This window comes from Octopus bimaculoides, chromosome 3 (assembly GCF_046866305.1).
Source record: "Octopus bimaculoides isolate indiv1 chromosome 3, ASM4686630v1, whole genome shotgun sequence".
Taxonomy (NCBI): domain Eukaryota; kingdom Metazoa; phylum Mollusca; class Cephalopoda; order Octopoda; family Octopodidae; genus Octopus; species Octopus bimaculoides.
Genome location: NC_142930.1, coordinates 138169502 through 138191036, shown reverse-complemented (window position 1 = coordinate 138191036; position 21535 = coordinate 138169502). Strand labels below are relative to the sequence as shown.

At 38.1% G+C, this 21535-nt stretch overlaps 1 protein-coding gene across 2 annotated transcripts in view; it reads right to left on the bottom strand.

The window, feature by feature from the left end:
* LOC106883193 (PCNA-interacting partner-like) overlaps positions 1–21535 on the bottom strand; it is a 42511-nt gene that overhangs the window by 7022 nt on the left and 13954 nt on the right. For both annotated transcript variants that reach the window (XM_089349727.1, XM_089349728.1), the window contains exons 3-8: positions 18784–18968; positions 17652–17951; positions 13205–13393; positions 12215–12379; positions 10278–10432; positions 6022–6187 (exon numbers count right to left, since the gene is read on the bottom strand). In XM_089349727.1, coding sequence (XP_089205853.1) covers positions 6022–6187; positions 10278–10432; positions 12215–12379; positions 13205–13393; positions 17652–17951; positions 18784–18968 — 1160 coding nt within the window. The remainder of the gene's footprint in view (positions 1–6021; positions 6188–10277; positions 10433–12214; positions 12380–13204; positions 13394–17651; positions 17952–18783; positions 18969–21535) is intronic.

Below are 21535 nucleotides of genomic sequence, written 5' to 3'. Positions count from 1 at the left end.
TGTCTTGGGCTGACCAAAGCCTTGCGAGTAGATTTGGTAGACGGAAACTGAAAGAAGCCAATCATATATATATGAATGTATATATATATATATATATTTGTGTGTCTATGTTCGTCCCCATCACCATTGCTTGACAACTGATGTTGGTGTGTTTACGTACCTGTAATTTAGGGGTTCGGCAAAAGAGGCCGATAGAATAAGTACTAGACTTACAAAGAATAAGTCCTAGGGTTGATTTGTTTGACTAAAGGCGATTCTCCAGCATGGCTGAAGTCAAGTAACTGAAACAAGTAAATAAAAGAATTGCAGACTTGAATAGATAAATTTACCTTACTGCATATCACCACACACCATTCTTTCAGCTCTAGGGCCCCGAAGTGATGAAATCCGACTTCACCACTTCCTTATCTTAATCTTTCACAAGTACCAGCCACTGACAGTTTAATGCTTTTTTTTTTCATCCAGCACTCCTTGTCCAATCACAACACATCTTCAACTAATGTAATTCTTTCTCCTGCATACATCAGCTGATGTATTTAATATACCAAATACAGAAGCACCTCCTGGCACTTTAAATCAATAAAGTCACTAGCCCTGACTAGTTCCATATGCTTAACCTCATTGTTTTATCGCACTCATTGCTGACATTTCAAAGGGAAATGATGATGGCCATTAGAAACAAAACTTCAGTTTCCTTTCCCATGTCCACCAGTATGACTCTCACAAAGCCAAATCTATTCTCCTATAGCACTCACTTGTAGGATTTCACTCTTGAAAAACTTAGTGAAAATATAGTTGAAACCAGCAAAGGATTCAACCAGTCTGGAATATAAATCATGTAGCAAAACTATTCACCTATGGGTGACATCCAGCTTTTGCCTCTTGGATCAGTGGCTTCCTGTCAGACCATACCATTACTGTGCATACTGATGGATCTCTTTAACCTGCACTATGGACTCTAGTGTGCCCTAAGTTTTGCTTTTGTCCTTCTATAAAATCAACAATCTACATGCCATCACATCCAACAATGTCTGCTCTTTATTTATTACTTCCACATGCAAAATTAGGACTGATTTTATGAACAGAGACATTGAGAAAAATCCTCCAATAAAGTAATGCCAATCTTCAAAAGCATGACACAACCCCTGCATATATCAAGAAAATATTATTGCTCATCACCCTCTCTTAACAAAAAAGCAAGAATAACATCCAACTAGAATCCTCAGGGTTGCTAAAAATGTTTCATGACTACCGAGAATCACACTTGGTAAGTACACATACTCAGCATAGCAAAGATTGTATCACAAAGACTGGCCTTCCTCTTCATGGCTACAAAATACTTCAGTACCTAAAGACTGTCAGGAAGTCTCTAAAGACCATGAACATAGCCCATTCCACTGGACTAATTCAATATATATATGCATATGTAATAAAATACCTAAAAGAACATGTAAATGATATCAAGACTTTGATGACCCATGTACTGCTTGTAATAGAAAGGTAAGTAATATTTATGGACAAAATGAGCTAACCCTACTAAAAAGAAGAGAAGGAAGAACTTTTTAATGAATTAATGAGAAGCCATGACTTGTAAGTTTTCTAAGACTAATGTGATTGATTCTTCAATATCTATAAGCCAATGTCTGTGAGAAAACATGAAGGCAGGGTAGGTGAATCAACTGTTTGGTCCAAATGCTTGCAGTAAGGGGAATTCTGCTAAAAGTGCCCATGAGCCAATGTGATGTTGCTCATAGTTGTATGTTAGGCTGAATGCATAAGATGCTTTATGCATACAAGTGAAAAGTTGTAAGTCTAAATCCTTCATTCAGATTCCTTTATATAATTCATAACAAAAATAGAACTGAAAGTGCAATGAGGTGGCAATAATGGTAGAGCTCTGAATCAAAATTACTAAGATACTTAGCTCTATTCTTTTTGGAATATTAAAATAAATGACAGTTCTTTATATTAATATGGTTTTTGGTGCTATGAAAGGACTTTTCTGGATATTACTACAGCAAAAACATCTCTTTAATGATTTTGCTTCACATTTTCCTGTACCAGTATGATAGTTGATAAAAATTAAGAATACAAAAAGTTAATTCTAAAAAAAGGAGAGATATTGATTGTAATATATTTATGACATTACCATACTAGAAGTAGCCTCAATAGTATGGGTTTATTCATGCCAGTTGATAGTTCAAACTATTTCTTTGAGAATTTGTATTTTACATAGTAACTATAGAGTGATTATATTAATCTGGAAGTTCACTCAGCTTTTAAAACCTCTACAGACAGCATATAATTCAAGGAGGTAAAATTGACAGCAATTGAAGATTTGTTTTGAGCTGTAGTATCAAATTAAAACAATGTTTCAATTAGTTTTGATGATTCTAATAAAATCAAAAAAGTATTGAGCACAATATGTGATTATATCCCTTCATACTCTGAGATAAAACCTGTCCGGGTTGACTTAGCCTTTCATTCTGCTGAAGAAGTAAAAATATATATATCAGTGCTGTGATTGATATAAACACCTATACCTCTGAAGGTGGTGCCCCAGCATAACCATAGTTCAATGATAGCAACTAGTAGAAGAATATAGAATATACTAGTTATAGATATACCCACATGCAAACACACATAAAATTGATGGTCAGTAGCAGATAGAAGGATTGCTTGAGTAATGGTGACAATGTTTTACATTTTAATTTTGAAACTCACCAGAAAATTTCTATTTCATCTTGCTAAGCTTGATAAAATGTACTTAACAGAATTGTCTACGGTTGAGGAGGTAATGCCTTGCTACATAAAGTCCAATGATTAACATCAATAAAATAATATAATCAAATTGAGGAAATGTCTGAATTGTTAAAAGTTTGATATATTTGAATAATCATGAAAATATCCAGGATCATTGAGAGTCAAAGTATGAATAAATGAAATAATATATCAAAAGCAGAGAGGAAAATGAATAATAAATGAGTACCAGACAATCAGTAGTGATGTCCAGTTCATCTAGTTGTAAGTAGGTACCACCTGGTGGTCATCATCATCATCATTGTTGTTTAACGTCTGCTTTCTATGCTGGCATAAATTGGACGGTTTGACTGAGGACTGGTGAGCCAGAGGCTGCACCAAACTCGATCACTCCGAGAGTGTAGTGGGTGCTTTTATGTGCCACTGGCACAAGGGCCAGTCAGGTGGTTCTGGCAATGACCACGCTCAAAAAATGTCTTTACGTGTTACCAGCACTGGCAATGACCACACTCGAATGTTGCTTTTCACGTGCCACCAGCACATGTGCAGGTAAGGCAACACTGGCAACGATCATGCTCGAATGGTGCTTTTCACGTGTCGCCAGCACGGGAGCCAATCCGTGGCCCTGGCAACGAACATGCTCGGATGTGCTTTTAATGTTCCACTGGCATGAGTCAGGCAGTACTGTCATTGGCCAAGTCAGTGATTTTGATTTGTTTACACTTGCCTCAATAGGTCTTCACAAGCAAAGTTCATTGTCCGATGAATGAGGGGTACTTATAAAGGGGCTGGTTACACCCCACATTTGGATATGCTTTTAACGTTTCACTGGCATGAGTGCCAATCAGGTGGTACTGTCATCAGCCACGTCAGCGATTTTGATTTTGATTATTTCAAGCAGTGATATCACTAAAGTTAACCAGTAGTTCATTGATTTGTAGCACCAAATTTTATTCTAATTGGGGAAAAATATATCCTCTCAAAAGAGGCTGACACCCTATCATCATCATTTAACGTCTGTTTCCCCATGCTGGTATGGGTTGAACAGTTTGACTAGAGTTAGTAAGCCAGAGAGCTGCACCAGCCTCCAGTCGTCTGTTTTGGCTTGGTCTCTAAGGCCGGATGCCCTTCCAAATGCCAACCATTTTACAAAGTGTGCTGGATGCTTTTTGTGTGGCACTGGCACAAGTACTTTTTACATGGCACCAGCAGGGTTGCCAAGTAACTTGCAAGACAAAGATTTCTTAATTGAAAGAAGAAGCTGAGGAAAGTGGCTGTGTGCCAGGCGAGAGGTTAGAGTATGATAGAGGGATAGAGATAGTTGTCTTACTATAGAGGAGATACTTGGCTATCCCTGTAGGACAAGAAAGGAGAAGGTGGTGGGAGAGAATTAGGGAGACACATAGAGATAGTCACAGTGAATGGTAAATTTGTTTTGTCATCATTTTAGTGCCTACTTTTTCATGCTTAAAGTCTCTAACTGGCCAATCACTAGTTTACTGCATTTACAATGGTAAGAGTTATGATTTTTTTTCATTGATGTTTATATAATTTTCTGATCATTCATTCACATATGTGCAATGGAGTTCAGCAGTTTCTGACAACCAAATATTATGGCTATGGTAGAAGACATTTGCCCATGGTACCATGCAGTTGGTAAATCAGGAACCATATGGTTCTGAAGGGAACTTAATAATCCCATAGCCAGTTAAACCCAATGCTAGTTTAATGTCAGAGAAACTCGTAGACCACTGAGGTGAGAAAGGCTATACTCAAAGGACAAAATGATTTATCATGTTAAGGAGGCAAAAGTAATCTGGAAAGCAAATTGCTCATCCTAATTCAGTTTCTTCGTGTTCTTCATGTTATATATTCTCTATCCTGCTTGTCATTTATCATGTAGGCAACACCTGGAAATTACTCAATTTTAACTAATTCTCTCTTTTTTTTCAATGACATATGTGGCAGATGTTCAGGTGCAATAAACACTGTAAACAAACAGGAAACAACTTCTATCTCATTCCAGGGAGAAAAACTAGAGGTAGTTGATAGCTTCCGCTATCTGGGTGACCAAGTTAGTAGTGGGGGTGGGTGCGCTGAAAGTGTAACTGCTAGAATAAGAATAGCCTGGGCTAAGTTTAGAGAGCTCTTACCTCTGCTGGCGACAAAGGGACTCTCACTCAGGGTAAAAGGCAGACTGTATGACGCATGTGTACGAACAGCCATGCTACATGGCAGTGAAACATGGGCTGTGACTGCTGAGGACATGCGTAAGCTCGCAAGGAATGAAGCCAGTATGCTCCGCTGGATGTGTAATGTAAATGTGCATACCCGTCAGAGTGTAAGTATCTTGAGAGAAAAGCTGAACATAAGAAGCATCAGTAGTGGTGTGCAAGAGAGACGATTGCGCTGGTTTGGACATGTGGTGAGAATGAATGAGGATATCTGCGTGAAAAAGTGCCACTCCCTGACAGTTGAGGGAACCCGTGGAAGAGGTAGGCCCAGGAAGACCTGGGTTGAGGTGGTGAGGCAAGACCTTCGAACATTGGGCCTCACCGAGGCGATGACTACTGACCGAGACCTTTGGAAATGTGCTGTGCATGAGAAGACCCGGCAAGCCAAGTGAGATCGTTGCCAGTGCCCCTGGACTGGCTCTTGTGCGGGTGGCACATAAGATGTACCATCCTGAGCGTGACCGTTGCCAGTACCGCCTGACTGGCCTTGTAGGGTTTTCGAGCGAGATCGTTGCCAGTGCCCCTGGACTGGCTCTTGTGCGGGTGGCACATAAAAGACACCATTTCGAGCGTGGCCGTTTTCATGCGGGTGACACGTAAAAGCACCCACTACACTCTCTGAGTGGTTGGCGTTAGGAAGGGCATCCAGCTGTAGAAACTCTGCCAAATTAGATTGGAGCCTAGTGTAGCCATCCAGTTGCACCAGTCCTCAGTCAAATCGTCCAACCCATGCTAGCATGGAAAGCGGACGTTAAACGATGATGATGATGATATTTATGTATGCATAGTAATTTGTTCTGTAACACTTTATCAAGTCATAACAATGATATATTTTCTCTGGGGAAGGCTAAAGAAACAGGAATATATACAAAGTTGGTTCCCATATTTGCTGAAAAAAAAAAATTTATATATTAGACTGGGCTTAATAGTTTTCTTGCACTTTAATTTTTGAGTAATGCTCAATGCATGAAATCTTACAGGTAAATTAATGTACTAGCTTAAAGGGAGATAAATATGAAAGACAAACCTTGCATGGGCTCTCTAATGTAGTCTTCTCCAGAATATCTACCACAGCACTTATATCAGATTGAAGTTGTTCAGCAGCCGTCTCTACAGCTGGTTTTTTAGATAAACTCTCTTTACTTTTCAAAATTGTGTTCTTGATAATATTAATTACTCTTTGACAGGCTGATCTGTAGCAAAACAAATAACACACATGTAGTGGACTTCATTTAGGCATAGAGTAGATTCAAACCTGAATCTGCCAATTTCCCTTAATTTTGCAACAGCACTTTTCTCACAGAGAAACATTGAATTGGTAGCATTAAAATGAACACATGGCTTACCACTTGACCCTTCTAACCTCTTCTAGGCCATGTAAAGTTAGAATTGAGATAACAGGTACCCCCAACGAAATCTATTGTTCTCAACAATGTCTCTCCTTCTGACTGGTTATGCATGGTTATAAATACTAGAATTTGGTAAGGCAAAATCAGTTAGTGAACAGCAACCAACTAGAAATGGCTACAAGCAGACAGCCACTTGAGACAGATGGCCAGAGAGAGAAAGAAAGCTACAATCAGCAACTATGAGAAACAACTTCACTCAACTCTCTAACTTTCACTATCTCACTTTCTTTTCTCCACAACATTACTCTATCTCTATCTGTAGTTTACTACTAAACAATGGCGAGAACACAAAGTATACAGGAAAAAATCTACGATGTCTATCTTTGCTTTGTATGCTTTACAAATTTATCATACTAACCAGTCGTGGTTTTGGCTTTATACAAAGTAATAGTAAATAAATGTTTGTTTAGAACTTTGATCACTGTTCTTCTTTCATCTTGCACATCTGCAACATCAACATCCATTACAATTGCCAACTTCTGAAACATTATTACTCATCGATTACAACTGGCTAAAACCACCTAATTTACTGTTACACGTGTATGTTTCTTAGATATGTATACCACATCTATATATTATGTAAGAAACATTAATAGCATCAGTGTCACAGATCTTGAAGGGGTTTCAAAAACTACAAGCACATCTTCCTCCATCCCTAGCAAGGGTGAAAAGGACAAATTACTTCATCTCATTCCCATTAAAAGCCTAACATCTATGTGTAAAGCTGTTGTTCTTGTTATTGAAAATAGTAGATGGCAGAATTGATAAAGAACCAGACAGGATAGTTTGTAGTATGGATGTATTTAACAGAGTCCATTATGCTGCAAGTTTCTGATAACAAGATATGACATTCTTCTTCTAACAATGACATATACAAGCATTTCCTCAAAGGGCCACTCAGTGGGATTGAACCTTAAACAACATACTTTTAAAACAAAGTTTAAACCATGTGGCCATACATATGTCTCTTTCATTCTTCAAAAGTCAATAAAATAAGTGTCAAGTTTGTACTGGGCCTGATTTCATAGTATGTTATCGACAATATTTGTGACATTGCGTCAGCATTAGAAATCATTATAAAGGTAATGATCAAAGGATTGCCAGACAATATGTCTTGTATTCATCATCGCTGGCATGAGCTGGACGGTTTGACTGAGGACTGGCAAACCAGGAGGCTGCACAAGGTTTTAATCTGATCTGGCAAAGTTTCTACAGCTGGATGCCATTCCTAATGCCAACCACTTCAAGAGTGTAATGGGTGCTTTTTACATTCCACCGGCATGCGGTACTTGCATCAACCACGCTTGAATGGTGGTTTTTACATGCCACTGGCATCGGCCACGCTTGAATGGTGCTTTTTATGTGCCATCAGCACAGGAGCCTGTCTGGCAACACTGACATCGACCACTACAGTGATTTTACTTAATTCAATAGGTCTTCTCAAGCACAACATATTTCCAAAGGTCTTGGTCACTTGTCATTGCCTCAGTAGGTTGTGCTTCACCATCTCATTCCAGGTCTTCCTGGGTCTACCTCTTCCACAAGTTCCTTCCACACTTAGAGATCGGCACTTCTTTACACAGCTGTCCTCATCCATACCTAACATGACCATACCAGCACAGCTGTCTCTCTTGCACACCACACCTGATCCTTCTTAGGTGTTATTTAGTTAAATCTCTTTATGCTCTGAGTTCAAATTTATCCTTCCAAAGTCATAATTACATTCACATATGACTTTTAGTAATACTAAATCAACCCCATTATTTAACTGATATTTCATTTTATTGAACCCCACCACAACAGAATATACCTTTTCTCCATAGTATATGAATTAGTGTGAGCTAGCAGAATCATTAGAGCATTGACAAAAATGCTTTGTGGTATTTGTTCTGGCTCTTTGCATTCTGAGTTCAAATTTTAGCAAGATCAATTTTGCCTTTTCCCATGGAGCTAATAAAATATAGCACCAGCTAAGTATCAGATCATCTAAAACTCTCTCCTCATATTCGTTGGCTTTGGGTCTAAATCATAAACTATTATTATCATTATTATTGAGAGCAATGAATCTTGAAATTAGTAGAATTTTCAATAAAATGCTTTGTACTTGTTTACTCTTTTACCTGTTTCAGTCATTTGACTGTGGCCATGCTGGAGCACCGCCTTTAGTCGAGCAAATCAACCCCAGGACTTATTCTTTGTAAGCCTAGTACTTATTCTATCGTTCTCTTTTGCCGAATCGCTAAGTTACGGGACATAAACACACCAGCATCGGTCGTCAAGCGATATTGGGGGGACAAACACAGACACACATACATATATACAACGGGCTTCTTTCAGTTTCCATCTACCAAATCCACTCACAAGGCTTTGGTTGGCCTGAGGCTATAGTAGAAGACACTTGCCCAAGGTGTCATGCAGTGGGACTGAACCTGGAACCATGTAGTTTGTAAGCAAGCTACTTACCACACAGCCACTTCTATGCCTTTTAGGTATATCCCATTCAATTCTTTTCTAAATTCACTATAAACCCACAAAAAATGCCAATCATTCATTAAGGGAGATTTGTGACAGAATCAACAGAACATTGGACACACTACCTTTATGAAAGAACCAGTACCACAGTGGACACACTACTATGTATTAAAGACTTAGTGCAACTGGGGACACAATACTATGCAAGACAGTGGGCACAATAACTTATATGATGGATACAATACTTTGTATTATAGAATTAGAATAGACATAAGTTGCAGTATTTAATTATGTTCCAAGTTCAACCTTGCTTTCATCATTTCAGAGTCAAAGTAAATACCAAATTAAACAAACACTTCTTGGTGCCAAAGTTACTGTTACTAAGATGGTGGAAGTGTGTGTGTGTGTATGTTGGAGGGGATGAGGGAGGTAATACAATTGTACTCAGTACCTAGTAGCAATTAATTTCATCTTCCAACTTTGAGTTCAAATCCAGTGAAGGTAAATGTTACTTTTTGTCTCAGAGTTTATAGAATAAAACCAGGTTTATACTGGAATTGTGTTAATCAAATGTACCCTTCCCGACAAATTTGTAGTATTGCCTTAATATGAGAAATTACTACTGTTCTTGTTTAATTCTAGGTTAGCCCTGATACAGCAGAACTATTTTTGAATATGATTCAGATGTAAGCATCCTGCCTTCTTTTTAAGATAGTGTCTAGGATTACGCTGTTTAGTGCATCTTTCCCTTTTTAAAACAGTAAAGTATGATTTAAGGGAGATATGGTTGTTACTTTTAGAATATTGAATGATCGCATACAGGCTCTTCTGTTGGTTTATTTTGATGAGTGTTGAAGTGAGTGAAGTATGGAAGCAATAAAATACTGAATTAAATACTAAACAGTACTTAACTCCATTCCTCAATTCTGAGTTCACAACCAACAAGTCCCACTCAAATTTTCAAACCTCTGGTAAAATAACTGGTATGTTCTCAAGTCAATTTCTTTGACTCAACAAAGTCATCCTATATTAGTCATAGGATGACAATACTCATGACTTTTGTATTTTAGTCAGTATCATCACCACCAGCCCATCTTATTTTGACTCAACAAAAAAGCCTCTTTATGTTCACAAGATCTGCTAGAAATATCAGCCAACTCTCTCAAATCCAACCTAACCATTCCATTTCAAATAAAAGGTGACATAGGACAAAACGGTTATAGAATTATGTTGACTGATTAAAAGATGGATGGTCATGGCTGAAACAGCTTAACTCATATATCTGTTCCTTATTTTAACAGTACATCCTATCAATAACCAAAATATTTATCAGTGTATCTATATTTATTGAACTACAAGAAATGAAGGAAAGACTAAAATCAAAAATAGTTTCAGATACTACCTGACGTTTTGGTCCTCTTCAATAACAGTTTGTAGTTTATGGAGGAGGTCGATAAACTGTGACAAACCCTTCACATGCATTCTTAGATGGCTGGTAGGGTCAGGAGCATAGCCCTTACCTCCAAGTCTCAGCTTCATTATAAACGAAACAGCTTGCTATGTAGAAAAGAAACAAGTAAACAATATTGATTGGAATAACAGGAAGCAATTATAGTGATGTTAAAAGGAAGAACAATAGTAGTTTAACCCTTTCATTATCAACCTGTTCAAAGCAGCCTGAAATTTTCTACAGTCTTGATACAACCTGTAATTACCTATTCATATTTAAATGAGAATATCGACATAATTACTACATTAGTGCTAATTCATGATTTCAATGAATACCGCCTGGCATTGTATAATGCAAAATTTGTGTTCTACAAATTTTTTGGCAATTTTTTCCACATCATAAACTTTTCTATAACTTTGTGTACTTGGAATAATGGATATCTGCATTACATTCAGATGAGGAATATTATAGTTCCTTATTTGAAAATAAAACCCCCTTCTACCCATTACCCAACCAAAACAAAAGAATTCCTTCCATTCTGTATTATTTTTGGCTATTTATAGTAAGCGTTTATATCCCATAAATAGAACATCAAATAAAAAAAAAAGGTTTGTAATTTGAACACTACTACTACAATGGGAAACAAAGTCAGCAAGGCCTTAGTATTCTCTGAAAATTAATGCTTCCATATCATAAATAAAGTTGTATTTTATTTTGTGACCAGTATTTCAGTTCTCTTAAACTTGTGGCAGACTCACAAGTTGTGGCAACATAAATATATTCTACATGGAGTACAAATACAAAAATGTTGTCATTGAATATAAAAAAGCAAAATTAAAAATTGGGAAAATCCAGAGGCAGAAATGAAATTTTTTTTTTGTGCCTGCATAAAGAGACAAGTAAATTAATTTTCCATTCACTTGTTCTCAACCAAATGTGGATGAAAAATGGAGACAGCATTTATAAATAAATGTTGCTTACAACAGCGACATGGTTGGTGTAAATCAGATTAATCAGGTGACATGCTATTACAAGGTTGGTAGACCAGGTTATTAGTAGTGGCAAAACCATTTTGGTACATAGTAATTGAATATTGTGAATGCTTTTTTACTACATACCAAATTGCCCAAAAGCAACATGACCATCTTTTGGGAGAAAGGAAAATGTTTGCCAGAAGGATATTCCTCTGAATTTGGCTAATCTCCATTACTACTACTACTACTACTACTACTACTACTACTACTACTACTACTAATAATAATAATAATAATAATAATAATAATAATAATAATAATAATAATAATAATAATAATAATAATAATAATAATAATAATAATAAAAATAATAATAATAATAATAATAATAATAATAATAATAATAATAATAATAATAATAATAATAATAATAATAATAATAAAAAAAAATCAATGGCCTCAAGAGGCTGTGCCAAGAATGCCAACACAAAAAAAGAAAGTTCTTAGCAGACAATCAATTGAAATGTCCTTTTCTGCAAGATGAAACTAAACGGAGTGGGCCGCTTTACAACTTGACACAAAAAAGAATGTATCTATACTTTTGTTATATAAAATATTATCAAATTTACCTTGTTTTAAATTTTCAATCTTTTGTAATTCTAATTTAGTTGTTAGGTGTGTCCAAATACTACCTAATTATAATAGTGAATCCCTTCTTCAATGCTTTATGTATCTAATTATGTATGTGTGTATAAATTTGTTTGAGCCTTTAATTTTCTTCAAACATTTCAAGAAATTCCTATTTTTTAAGTTGTTTAACCTTTGGGGCAATTATATTTATGACTGTTAGTTACAACCTATGTTTGATTTCAGACAGACAGATATACAAGAAGATGAAACAATAAGTTAGTTTACCTGATACATAGGCAATCCACTTTTCTTGGCTTCACGTTTCAGGTCAGTAAAAGCCTGATGGTCAAGTCCTCGGTCAGGAACATTAAGGACACGGGCCAGACTTATCTGGCTGCGGGAATTGACCAAGAGATCAAGGTAGGAATAGAATACCTGGTAAATATACCTCTAGTAGATGAAGAGAGAAAGAGAAAACTATTAAAATTTTCATTTTTAGCAGAGATATGGGAGATGTCTGATGTGTGTATTAGTGAGAGTTTGTGTGTATGATTCAGGACCATGAGGAAGAGCTAGTGGTCCTGCATTTAAGTGGAAGAGTTTGTATCATCATCATTTTTATGTCTTGACTGAATCCCCTTCCTGTTGCCAACCCTTACTCTTTTCACAAGCAAAGTGATGTTTCCTCATGATATGACATACTCTGAACATCTTGCTTCCCTAGGCATGAACATACCAAAGCACCAACATCTGGCAACTGATTTGGTAGACACCCACAAGATTATCAACCATCTTTCCAACAATAATCTTGGACACCTTTTTGAAATTCATACATCTAACACTTGTAGATATGTTTACAAAATCAAAAAAGCAACACAGCACCCATGACTTTTGGAAACATTTTTTCATGCTCAGAATTGCTGAACCATAGAATAAACTACCTGCATCAACTGTTAGCTGTTGAGACACTACATCCTTCAAAACTTCCATGCTTCCTGAAATTTGCCAACAGTACACCTGATTCCCCCCCCCCTCTCATTTCTTCTTCCTTTTTTTTTTTAAAGACTTTTCCACCGTTCACTTCCTGTGCCTATTCTATGTACTGTTCATGCAGTTTCAGTTACTTTTTCTGATGAGCTGTAGTGCATCTAGCACTGTATACAATAAGTTCATTATATATAAATACTCCAAGGTATTTTGTCTCACACTACCAATTCAATCATCTACTGCACAGGCAAAATTATGATGACAAAAATATAAACTTTTATTAATTACATGTGTGGATGACAATTTACTGGACACAGCTTTTGGGGTTCTAACAGGGAGTTTGTCCTCACAAAGAACAGGTGCAGATGCCACTTGATTGTAATGGAACTTCACATCTTTAGAAGCATCAATAAGGGAATTTTCACTGACAATCTCAAGGATTTTCCTTGTGGAACAGAGAAACTGCACCATGGCTTTCTGGAATGAGAAAATGACATAGAAATAAAGATGATAAGATACAGGGAGAAAATATGCATGAAATATCATGCTTAAAATGTGTGTGTACATGTGTGTATATGTGTGTGTGTGTGTGTGTGTGCGCGCACACAAACACACACATGGCTGTGTGGCGAAGAAGTTTGTTTCCTAACCACATGGTTTTGGGTTCAGTTCCACAGCCTGAATGTGGAGGTACATTACCTCATACAGTCAGCTGTAATTACTTTTCAGAAGCTCAGTGATAATGGAATAAACTATCAAAACACAGAGACATATATACATATATAAATACATAATTTAAACAATGGTGAATGACATCGTCGTCGTCGTCGTCGTTTAACGTCCGCTTTCCATGCTAGCATGGGTTGGACGATTTGACTGAGGACTGGTGAAACCAGATGGCTACACCAGGCTCCAATCTGATTTGGCAGTGTTTCTACAGCTGGATGCCCTTCCTAACGCCAACCACTCAGAGAGTGTAGTGGGTGCTTTTACGTGTCACCCGCACGAAGGCCAGCCAGGCGGCACTGGCAACGGCCACGCTCATCTCGCTCGAGAAACCTCATGTGTCACCCGCACAAGAGCCAGCCCAGGGGCACCAGCAACGATCTCGCTCAAAAATCCTACAACAACCCCACACAAGAGCCAGTTCAGGGGCACCGGCAACGATCCCGCTCGAAGAAATCTCATGTGTCACCAGCACAAGGAGAAACAACAGACTGGGATCAACCCATATCATCAACCAAATTTTGTTCCAGAATCATTATGGTTTTTGCACTTGGGAAAAAAGTTGGTATCATTTGTCTGGAAAGGGCTAGGATTCACATGAAACAAAACAGACAAGTTTGTTACTAAAACACACAAGATGAAAAAAAAAAATCATCTTAAGGTGGAAGATGAAGGTAAAAGGTGGAGTATAAGCAAGGGTGTCTTTTGGCTTAGAACAAGGACAAAGTCCAAAAATATTAGTGTAGATAGAAAATAGACAATGAACGTACAAACTGAACAGAGTGAGATATTTGCCCCTTCAGTGTGACAATCATGAGACAAAACTCTAGATAGGTAAGTATTAAAAAATACATAGATGTACAGATGTCTAGCTTCACTTCTACCCATTGATTGTGATTTTTTTTTTTCTTCATTATTTTCAAAATAGTAACGTGGATATACAGAGTAAGAAAGTGACTCAGAAATGGACACTCAAAGAAGTGCTAAACATGACAGAAGAAAACGAAAGCCAATACCAAACAAAGCAGAGAGGAAGTGAGAGACCTGCAAATTACCAATATTGTATGTTTCGATGATATTTCACAATTTTTCTATGCCAAATATTTCAAAATCTACCTGCTAGAAATAACAGTCAAATATTTGTCTGTGACTTTAATTCAAAATATATCACCGATAAATTGATTTGAAGTTATAAGTACTGTTGGTGATAATATGGATTATATTCAATTGATCAATAGGATCAACCTCTTGGAAATGTGTGATTTGTATAAACAACTTTACCAAGTAACTTGGATGAACTAAGGTTCAAAATGATGTTTGCAGGTATTGTTTAAACTGAATACATAAAGAACACGTTCAACTGAATAAATACATATTTTATTGTGTCTGGGGAGAATCATTCTCTTTTAGTGCCTTATTACTTAACACACTCACTGGTTTGATTTCCACTTTATTTATTTTTTTTTAAATTTCATTGCTTCTTTGAACCAGTGAGTTTGTTAAAGTAACAAGGAACTAAAAGAGAATGACTCTTCTCAGACAATAAAATATGTTTCAACACACCAATTCACATAATCTTGCAAACCAAATACAAAAATGAAATACACGTTTCTTTGTAAACAATTCATTTTCTGCTAATCTTTAGTAGCTGGCAATAGTAGCTTCATTTTTGTTGATTTTCCCTAATTTCAGAGCAGGATCTGTGCACACACATGCACATGTGTTTATATATATATATATAGCCTATCTATCTACCTGGAATGTGTTATTGTAACATTGATAGTAAAATTCAAGAAGCTCACAAATGGATGCCAGTCAGGTGGTACTGGCATCGACCATGACAATGACTTCACTTGACTCAACAGGTCTTCGCAGGTGCAGTTTATTGCCCAATGATTGGAGGGTACTCTTAAATGGGCTGGTTATGCTGCACTGGCAGTCTCACTTGGCTTGCTAGGTCTTCTCAAGCACAGCATATCTTCAAAGATGTCAGTCACTTGTCATCAACTCTGTGAGGCTCAACGTTCGAAGAACGTGCTTCACCACCTCATCCCAGGTCTTCCTAGGTCTACCTCTCCCACAGGTTCCATCTGCTGCTAGGGTGTTACACTTTTTCACACAGCTGTCCTCATTTGTATGCAATATATGAACATACCAGTGCAGTTGTCTCTCTTGCACATCACATCTGATGCTTCTTATGTCCAACTTTTCTCTTGGGGTGCTTACACTCTGTTGTGTATGCACACTGACATTACACATCCAGTGGAACATACTAGCTTCATTCTCTGCAAGCTTATGCATGTTCTCAGCAGTTACGACTCATGTTTCATTGCCATGTAGCATGGCTGTTCACACACATGCGTCATACAGTCTACCTTTTACTCTGAGCAAGAGGCCCTTTGTCACCAGCAGAGATAGGAGCTCTCTGAACTTTGCCAAGGCTGTTCTTATTCTAGCAGTTACACTCTCAGATCATCAACCCCTGCTATTGATTTGGTCACCTAGGTAACAAAAGCTATCAACTACTTGTAGTTTTTCCCCCCTGGCATGTGACGGAAGCTGTTTTCTGCACATTTTCAGTGTTTATTGCCCCTGAGCAGTTGCCACACACAAAAACTATCTTCCCAGTTAGCCTTCCTTTGATATTGCTGCACCTTTTATGTGTCCATAGCTTACACCAGGTACATCTTATGGAGTTTCTACCTACGCCTCTTCTAAAGATTGAGCAGGGTCATCTACCTGATGGGATTTGTGATTTGACTGCCTTCCTATTTATTAAGACTTTGGTTTTTGCTAGATTGACTCTAAGGCCCTTTTGATTCTAGACCTTGCTCCCACACCTGAAACTTCTCTAGTTCTGAAAGTGACTCAACTATTAGAGTAAGGTCATCAGCATAAAGAAGCTCCCAGGGGCATCCTGTCTTGAATTTCTCTATTATTGCCTGGAGGACTATGATGAATAAGAGGACTGATCCTTGGTGGACCCCTACCTGGAATTCTTCACTATACTCATTGCCAACCCTCATCTTACTGACAGCATCCTTGTACATGGTTTGTACAGCTTTCACTAACCACTCATCTATCCCTAGTTTCCCTATTGACCACAAAATAAGGGATCAGGGAACCCTGTCAAAGGCTTTCTCCATGTCAATGAAAGCTAAGTACAGAGGATTATCTTTGGCTAGGTATTTCTCCTGCAGCTGTCTTACCAGCAATATAGCATCAGGGAATTTTTTTTTGGCACAAACCCAACTGCATCTCGTCTAACTGTCTCCCTAATTAGTTGGGCTATGACCCTCTCCATGACTTTCATTACCTGAGCCAACAACTTGATAACTGTAACTATTCATATTTAATGCATCACCTTTACCTTTGTAGCAGTTGACTATGGTGTTGCTACACCAGTCATTGGGTAGGACTATGTATCACCTGACTGACTATATGTGTGACTAGACTATAGCTGAAACCCCCAGATATTTGTAGCATCTCTGCAGTGATTCCTGATGGGCTGGGGTCTTTCACTGTCTTCATACTCTTAATTGCTTTATCTACCAAAGTATTGTCAATTCGGATAGCTGGTCCCTCTGTTGGGTCAACATTCAGCAGACTCTCTCCCATTCATTCTCTTCATTCAGCAACCTTTCATAGTGGCATCTCCAGGTTTCTCTCTTTGCAGCCTCATTAAATGCAAGTGAGCCATCATCCATGCGGACACATTTCTCTCCTATGACATCATGATTCTCTCGCACACTGTCTTGCAACATGAAACACTAAATCTTTGGTCCTCACAACACAGAACATTGGCAAATTTTTTCTTATCTGCTTTCCCTTTGGCTAAGTAAACCTGTCTCCTAGCTTCCCTTCTGGCAATTCGATACAATTCCCTGCTACCACCATACTTCCAATCCTTCTATGCCTTTTTCTTTTCCCTAATAGCCCTGTCAACTACATATATTAAAACTACATATTAAAAAAATTTCTGAATAAGAAAATAGCTGTGTTTGCTTACCTCAACTGGATGAATAGGTAAACCCAAAAGGATGAAGGACTTTTGAGCCATGCATGTTAAATGGGCATCCTTTGTATTAGAACATTTCTGGTAGAAATTGAAGATGTCATAAAAGTCAACATAGTTACAACTGTTCAAAAATTGTTGGTATTTACTAAAAACATCCTCATCTGAAGATACAAGAGAGTCGGGATTTTCACTCAGAAAGCCATCTTCAGCAAATGCAGCTAGTTTTCTTTGCTGCACATTCTGAAGTGCAGTTAATACATCACTAACTGGAACATCAAAGTCACCAGTGGTCTGAAAAAAATACGAGATGGACTTTAGTGATAATATTTATAATTTCTCACAAGAGTAAATAGTGGCATGTAAAGCATGATGTGGTGGATTTTTTTTTTTTTTTTTTTTTATCATTAATATTGTTCAGGCAGTTAGATTAGCAGAATCACTGGAGCATTGGACAGGAATGCTTTGCAATATTTGTTCTGAGTTTAAATCCTGCAATGATCAGTTTTATCTTGCTTTCTTCTACTGGGCTCAAAAAAATTGACTAACCCCTGCCCCGCAAAACTGCTGGTCTGGTGCCTAAATTTGATGGTGGTGGATTGGAAGAGTCATTAGAGCTTTGCACTATTACTGTTTACTCCAGTTCTTTACATTCAGAGTTCAAATCCTGCCAAGGTCAACTTTGGCTGTTATCTTTTTTAGTTCAATGAATTAAAGTACCAGTCAAATACTGGGGTCAGTATAATTAGCTTTCCTCCAAAATTTCTAGTCTTGTCCAAATGTAATAAATCATTATTATAGTATAAAATATTACTAATGATAATTTATTTATCTATTAATGATTTGAGCATACATAACAATTATCAATTTTCAGTATGAAATTGACTGATATTATCAGTTGCCATATTCATAAGCCTAAAATACTCTTGTTTTGACTGCTCTCCGTTGATTTGATCACATCCTCTTCAACACTGAAGCAATGAGAGGCAAAGTTGATCATAGTGGTTTTTGAACAGAAAATATTAACACTGAAATTTGGATACAGCAAATAATGATTACAAAATTACAAAATGTTCTAGCTCTAATTCATATGCTTTTGTTCTTGTCCCACGACAAGTTACCTTACCTGCATATTCATGTCAGCCAGGCACAGCTGCAAGGCACACAGCTCATCATCAGCATTAAGAACAGTCATCCATGCATTCTTTGCATCACCAAACATTCGGTAAGTGTCCATTAAATAACTCGAGAGTGTTGTGGCAGCAGGAATATTTCCTTCAAGGCAGTGTTTGGCATCAATGATGACAAAATCTGGTAAAAAAGAAAAAAAAAAAGGTTTCTCTGCATTGCTTTTAAAACTCTTTGCCTTTATTCTTTTCCTTGACATAGACATTATAATTACCTTCTCTATCTTTAGAGATAAAAAAGAAACAACAACAAATAATATGCTTTAGCTTCAAAACTGAATAAGCCAAGTCCTATGATACATTGAATGGCCAAGTAGTTGTGCTTCAAAAGCAGTATTTCTTGATATTTCGTACAATAGTGAGATGAGATGCCATATTATGTATTCCATACATCTTCACACATCTTTTTTCTGTGTATAGTATACCTATAAATTAATGTATTTCAGGTTTATAGATCAGGCGAAAGCACTGCAAAGTTATTATAATAATTCTGTCCTCTGGCAAAACTCCTCCACCACTCTCCCTCACATGCATAGCCACACACTTGCAATACCTTTACATATCTACCATACTCACCCCCCCCCCCCAGTCACTCCAATTCCTCTCACTATCACCTGCTATCTCTAAATATCACCCTTTACACTCTCATGGAACATCTCTACCCCCTCTGTACTACATACATTCTCCCCATGCCACTTCCCTGTGGGGTGGGCCCTCTCTGTCTCTCTCTCTCTCTTTCTCTCTAACTTGCTTCTACCTCCATCTCTTTCTCTCTAGCTTGTTCCAACCTCCCTCTCCTTCCTTGTCTTACTGGAGTAACCAAGTATCACCTCTGTAGTAAGATAGCTATCTCTGCCTCTCTATCAAACTACAACCTCTTGCCCAGCATGTGACCACTTCTCCCAGTTCCACTCCTTGTCCCAGCTGAGCATTCTTGTTTTGCAAGCTACTTGGCAACACTGCAGGTGCTGATGTCACATAAAAAGCACCTGTGCTGCTTCCATGTAAAAGGCACCTCTGCTGGCACCACATAAAAAATCACTTGTAATGGCACCATGTAAAAAGCACCCAGTAACTCTGAAAAGTGGTTGATGTTAGGAAAGGCATCCAGCCATAGAAACCATGCCAAAACAGATGATAGGAGCCTGGTGCAACTTTCTGGTTTACCAGCTCGTGTCAAACAGTCCAATCCATGCCAGCATGGAAAATATATGTTAAATAATGATAATGATGACTAGTATTTAGTGAGCCAAAAATGTTTGAAAGTCACTCCATTAGATTTAAAGCACTTGTAAAAAACAGGTAGCCTCTTCGTTTTTGGACATAGGGAAAAGCACCACTGATGCAATACTTCTGGTAAGACAGCTGCAGGAGAAATACCTAGCCAAAGATAATCCTCTGTACTTGGCTTTCGTTGACATGGAGAAAGCCTTTGACAGAGTCCCCTGATCCCTTATCTGGTGGTCAATGAGGAAACTAGGGATAGATGAGTGGTTAGTGAGAGCTGTGCAAGCCATGTACAGGGACACTGTCAATAAGGTGAGGGCTGGCAACGAGTACAGTGAAGAATTCCAGGTAGAGGTAAGGGTCCACCAAAGTTCAGTCCTCAGCCCCATCTTATTTATCATAGTCCTCCAGGCAATAACACAGGAATTCAAGATGGGATGCCCCTGGGAGCTCCTCTATGCTAATGACCTTGCCCTAATTGCTGAGTCACTATCAGAACTAGAGGAGAAGTTTCAGGTATGGAAGCAAGGACTAGAATCGAAGGGCCTTAGAGTCAACCTAGCTAAAACCAAAGTCCTAATAAGTAGGAAGGTAGACAAAACACAAACCCCTTCAGGTAGATGGCCCTGCTCAATCTGTAGAAAAGGTGTAGGTGGAAACTCCATAAGATGTACCCAGTGTACGCTATGGACACATAAGAGGTGCAGCAATATCAAAGGAAGGCTAACTAGCAAGATAGTTTTTGTATGTGGCAGATGCTCAGGAGCAATAAACACTGAAAATGTGCAGAAAACAACATTTGCCACACTCCAGGGAGAAAAACTAGAAGTAGTTGATAGCTTCCGCTATCTAGGTGGCCAAGTTTGTAGTGGGGCAGGGTGCACTGAAAGTGTAGCTGCTAGAATAAGAATAGCCTGGGCAAAGTTCAGAGAGCTCTTACCTCTGCTGGTGACAAAGGGCCTAGGCAGACTGTATGACACATGTATATGAACCGCCATGCTACATGGCAGTGAAACATAGGCTGTGACTGCTGAGGACATGCATAAGCTTGCAAGAAACGAAGCCAGTATGCTCTGATGGATATGTAATGTCAGTGTGCATACTCGACAGAGTGTAAGTACCTTGAGAGAAAAGTTAGACTTAAGAAGCATCAGTTGTGGTGTGCAAGAGAGACGATTGCGTTGGTATGGACATGTGGTGAGAATGGATGAGGATAGTTGTGTGAAAAAGTGCCACACCCAAGCAGTTGAGGGAACCTGTGAAAGAGGTAGACCCAGGAAAACTTGGGATGAGGTGGTGAAGCACGCCCTTCAAACTTTAGGCCTCACCGAGGCAATGACTAGTGACCAGGACCTTTGGAAATATGCAGTACATGAGAAGATCCAGCAAGCCAAGTGATAGCATAATCTGTGGCCTCTGCCAGAAGGCTGGCTCACTTATTCGCATCTTTGCTTCATTGGACAC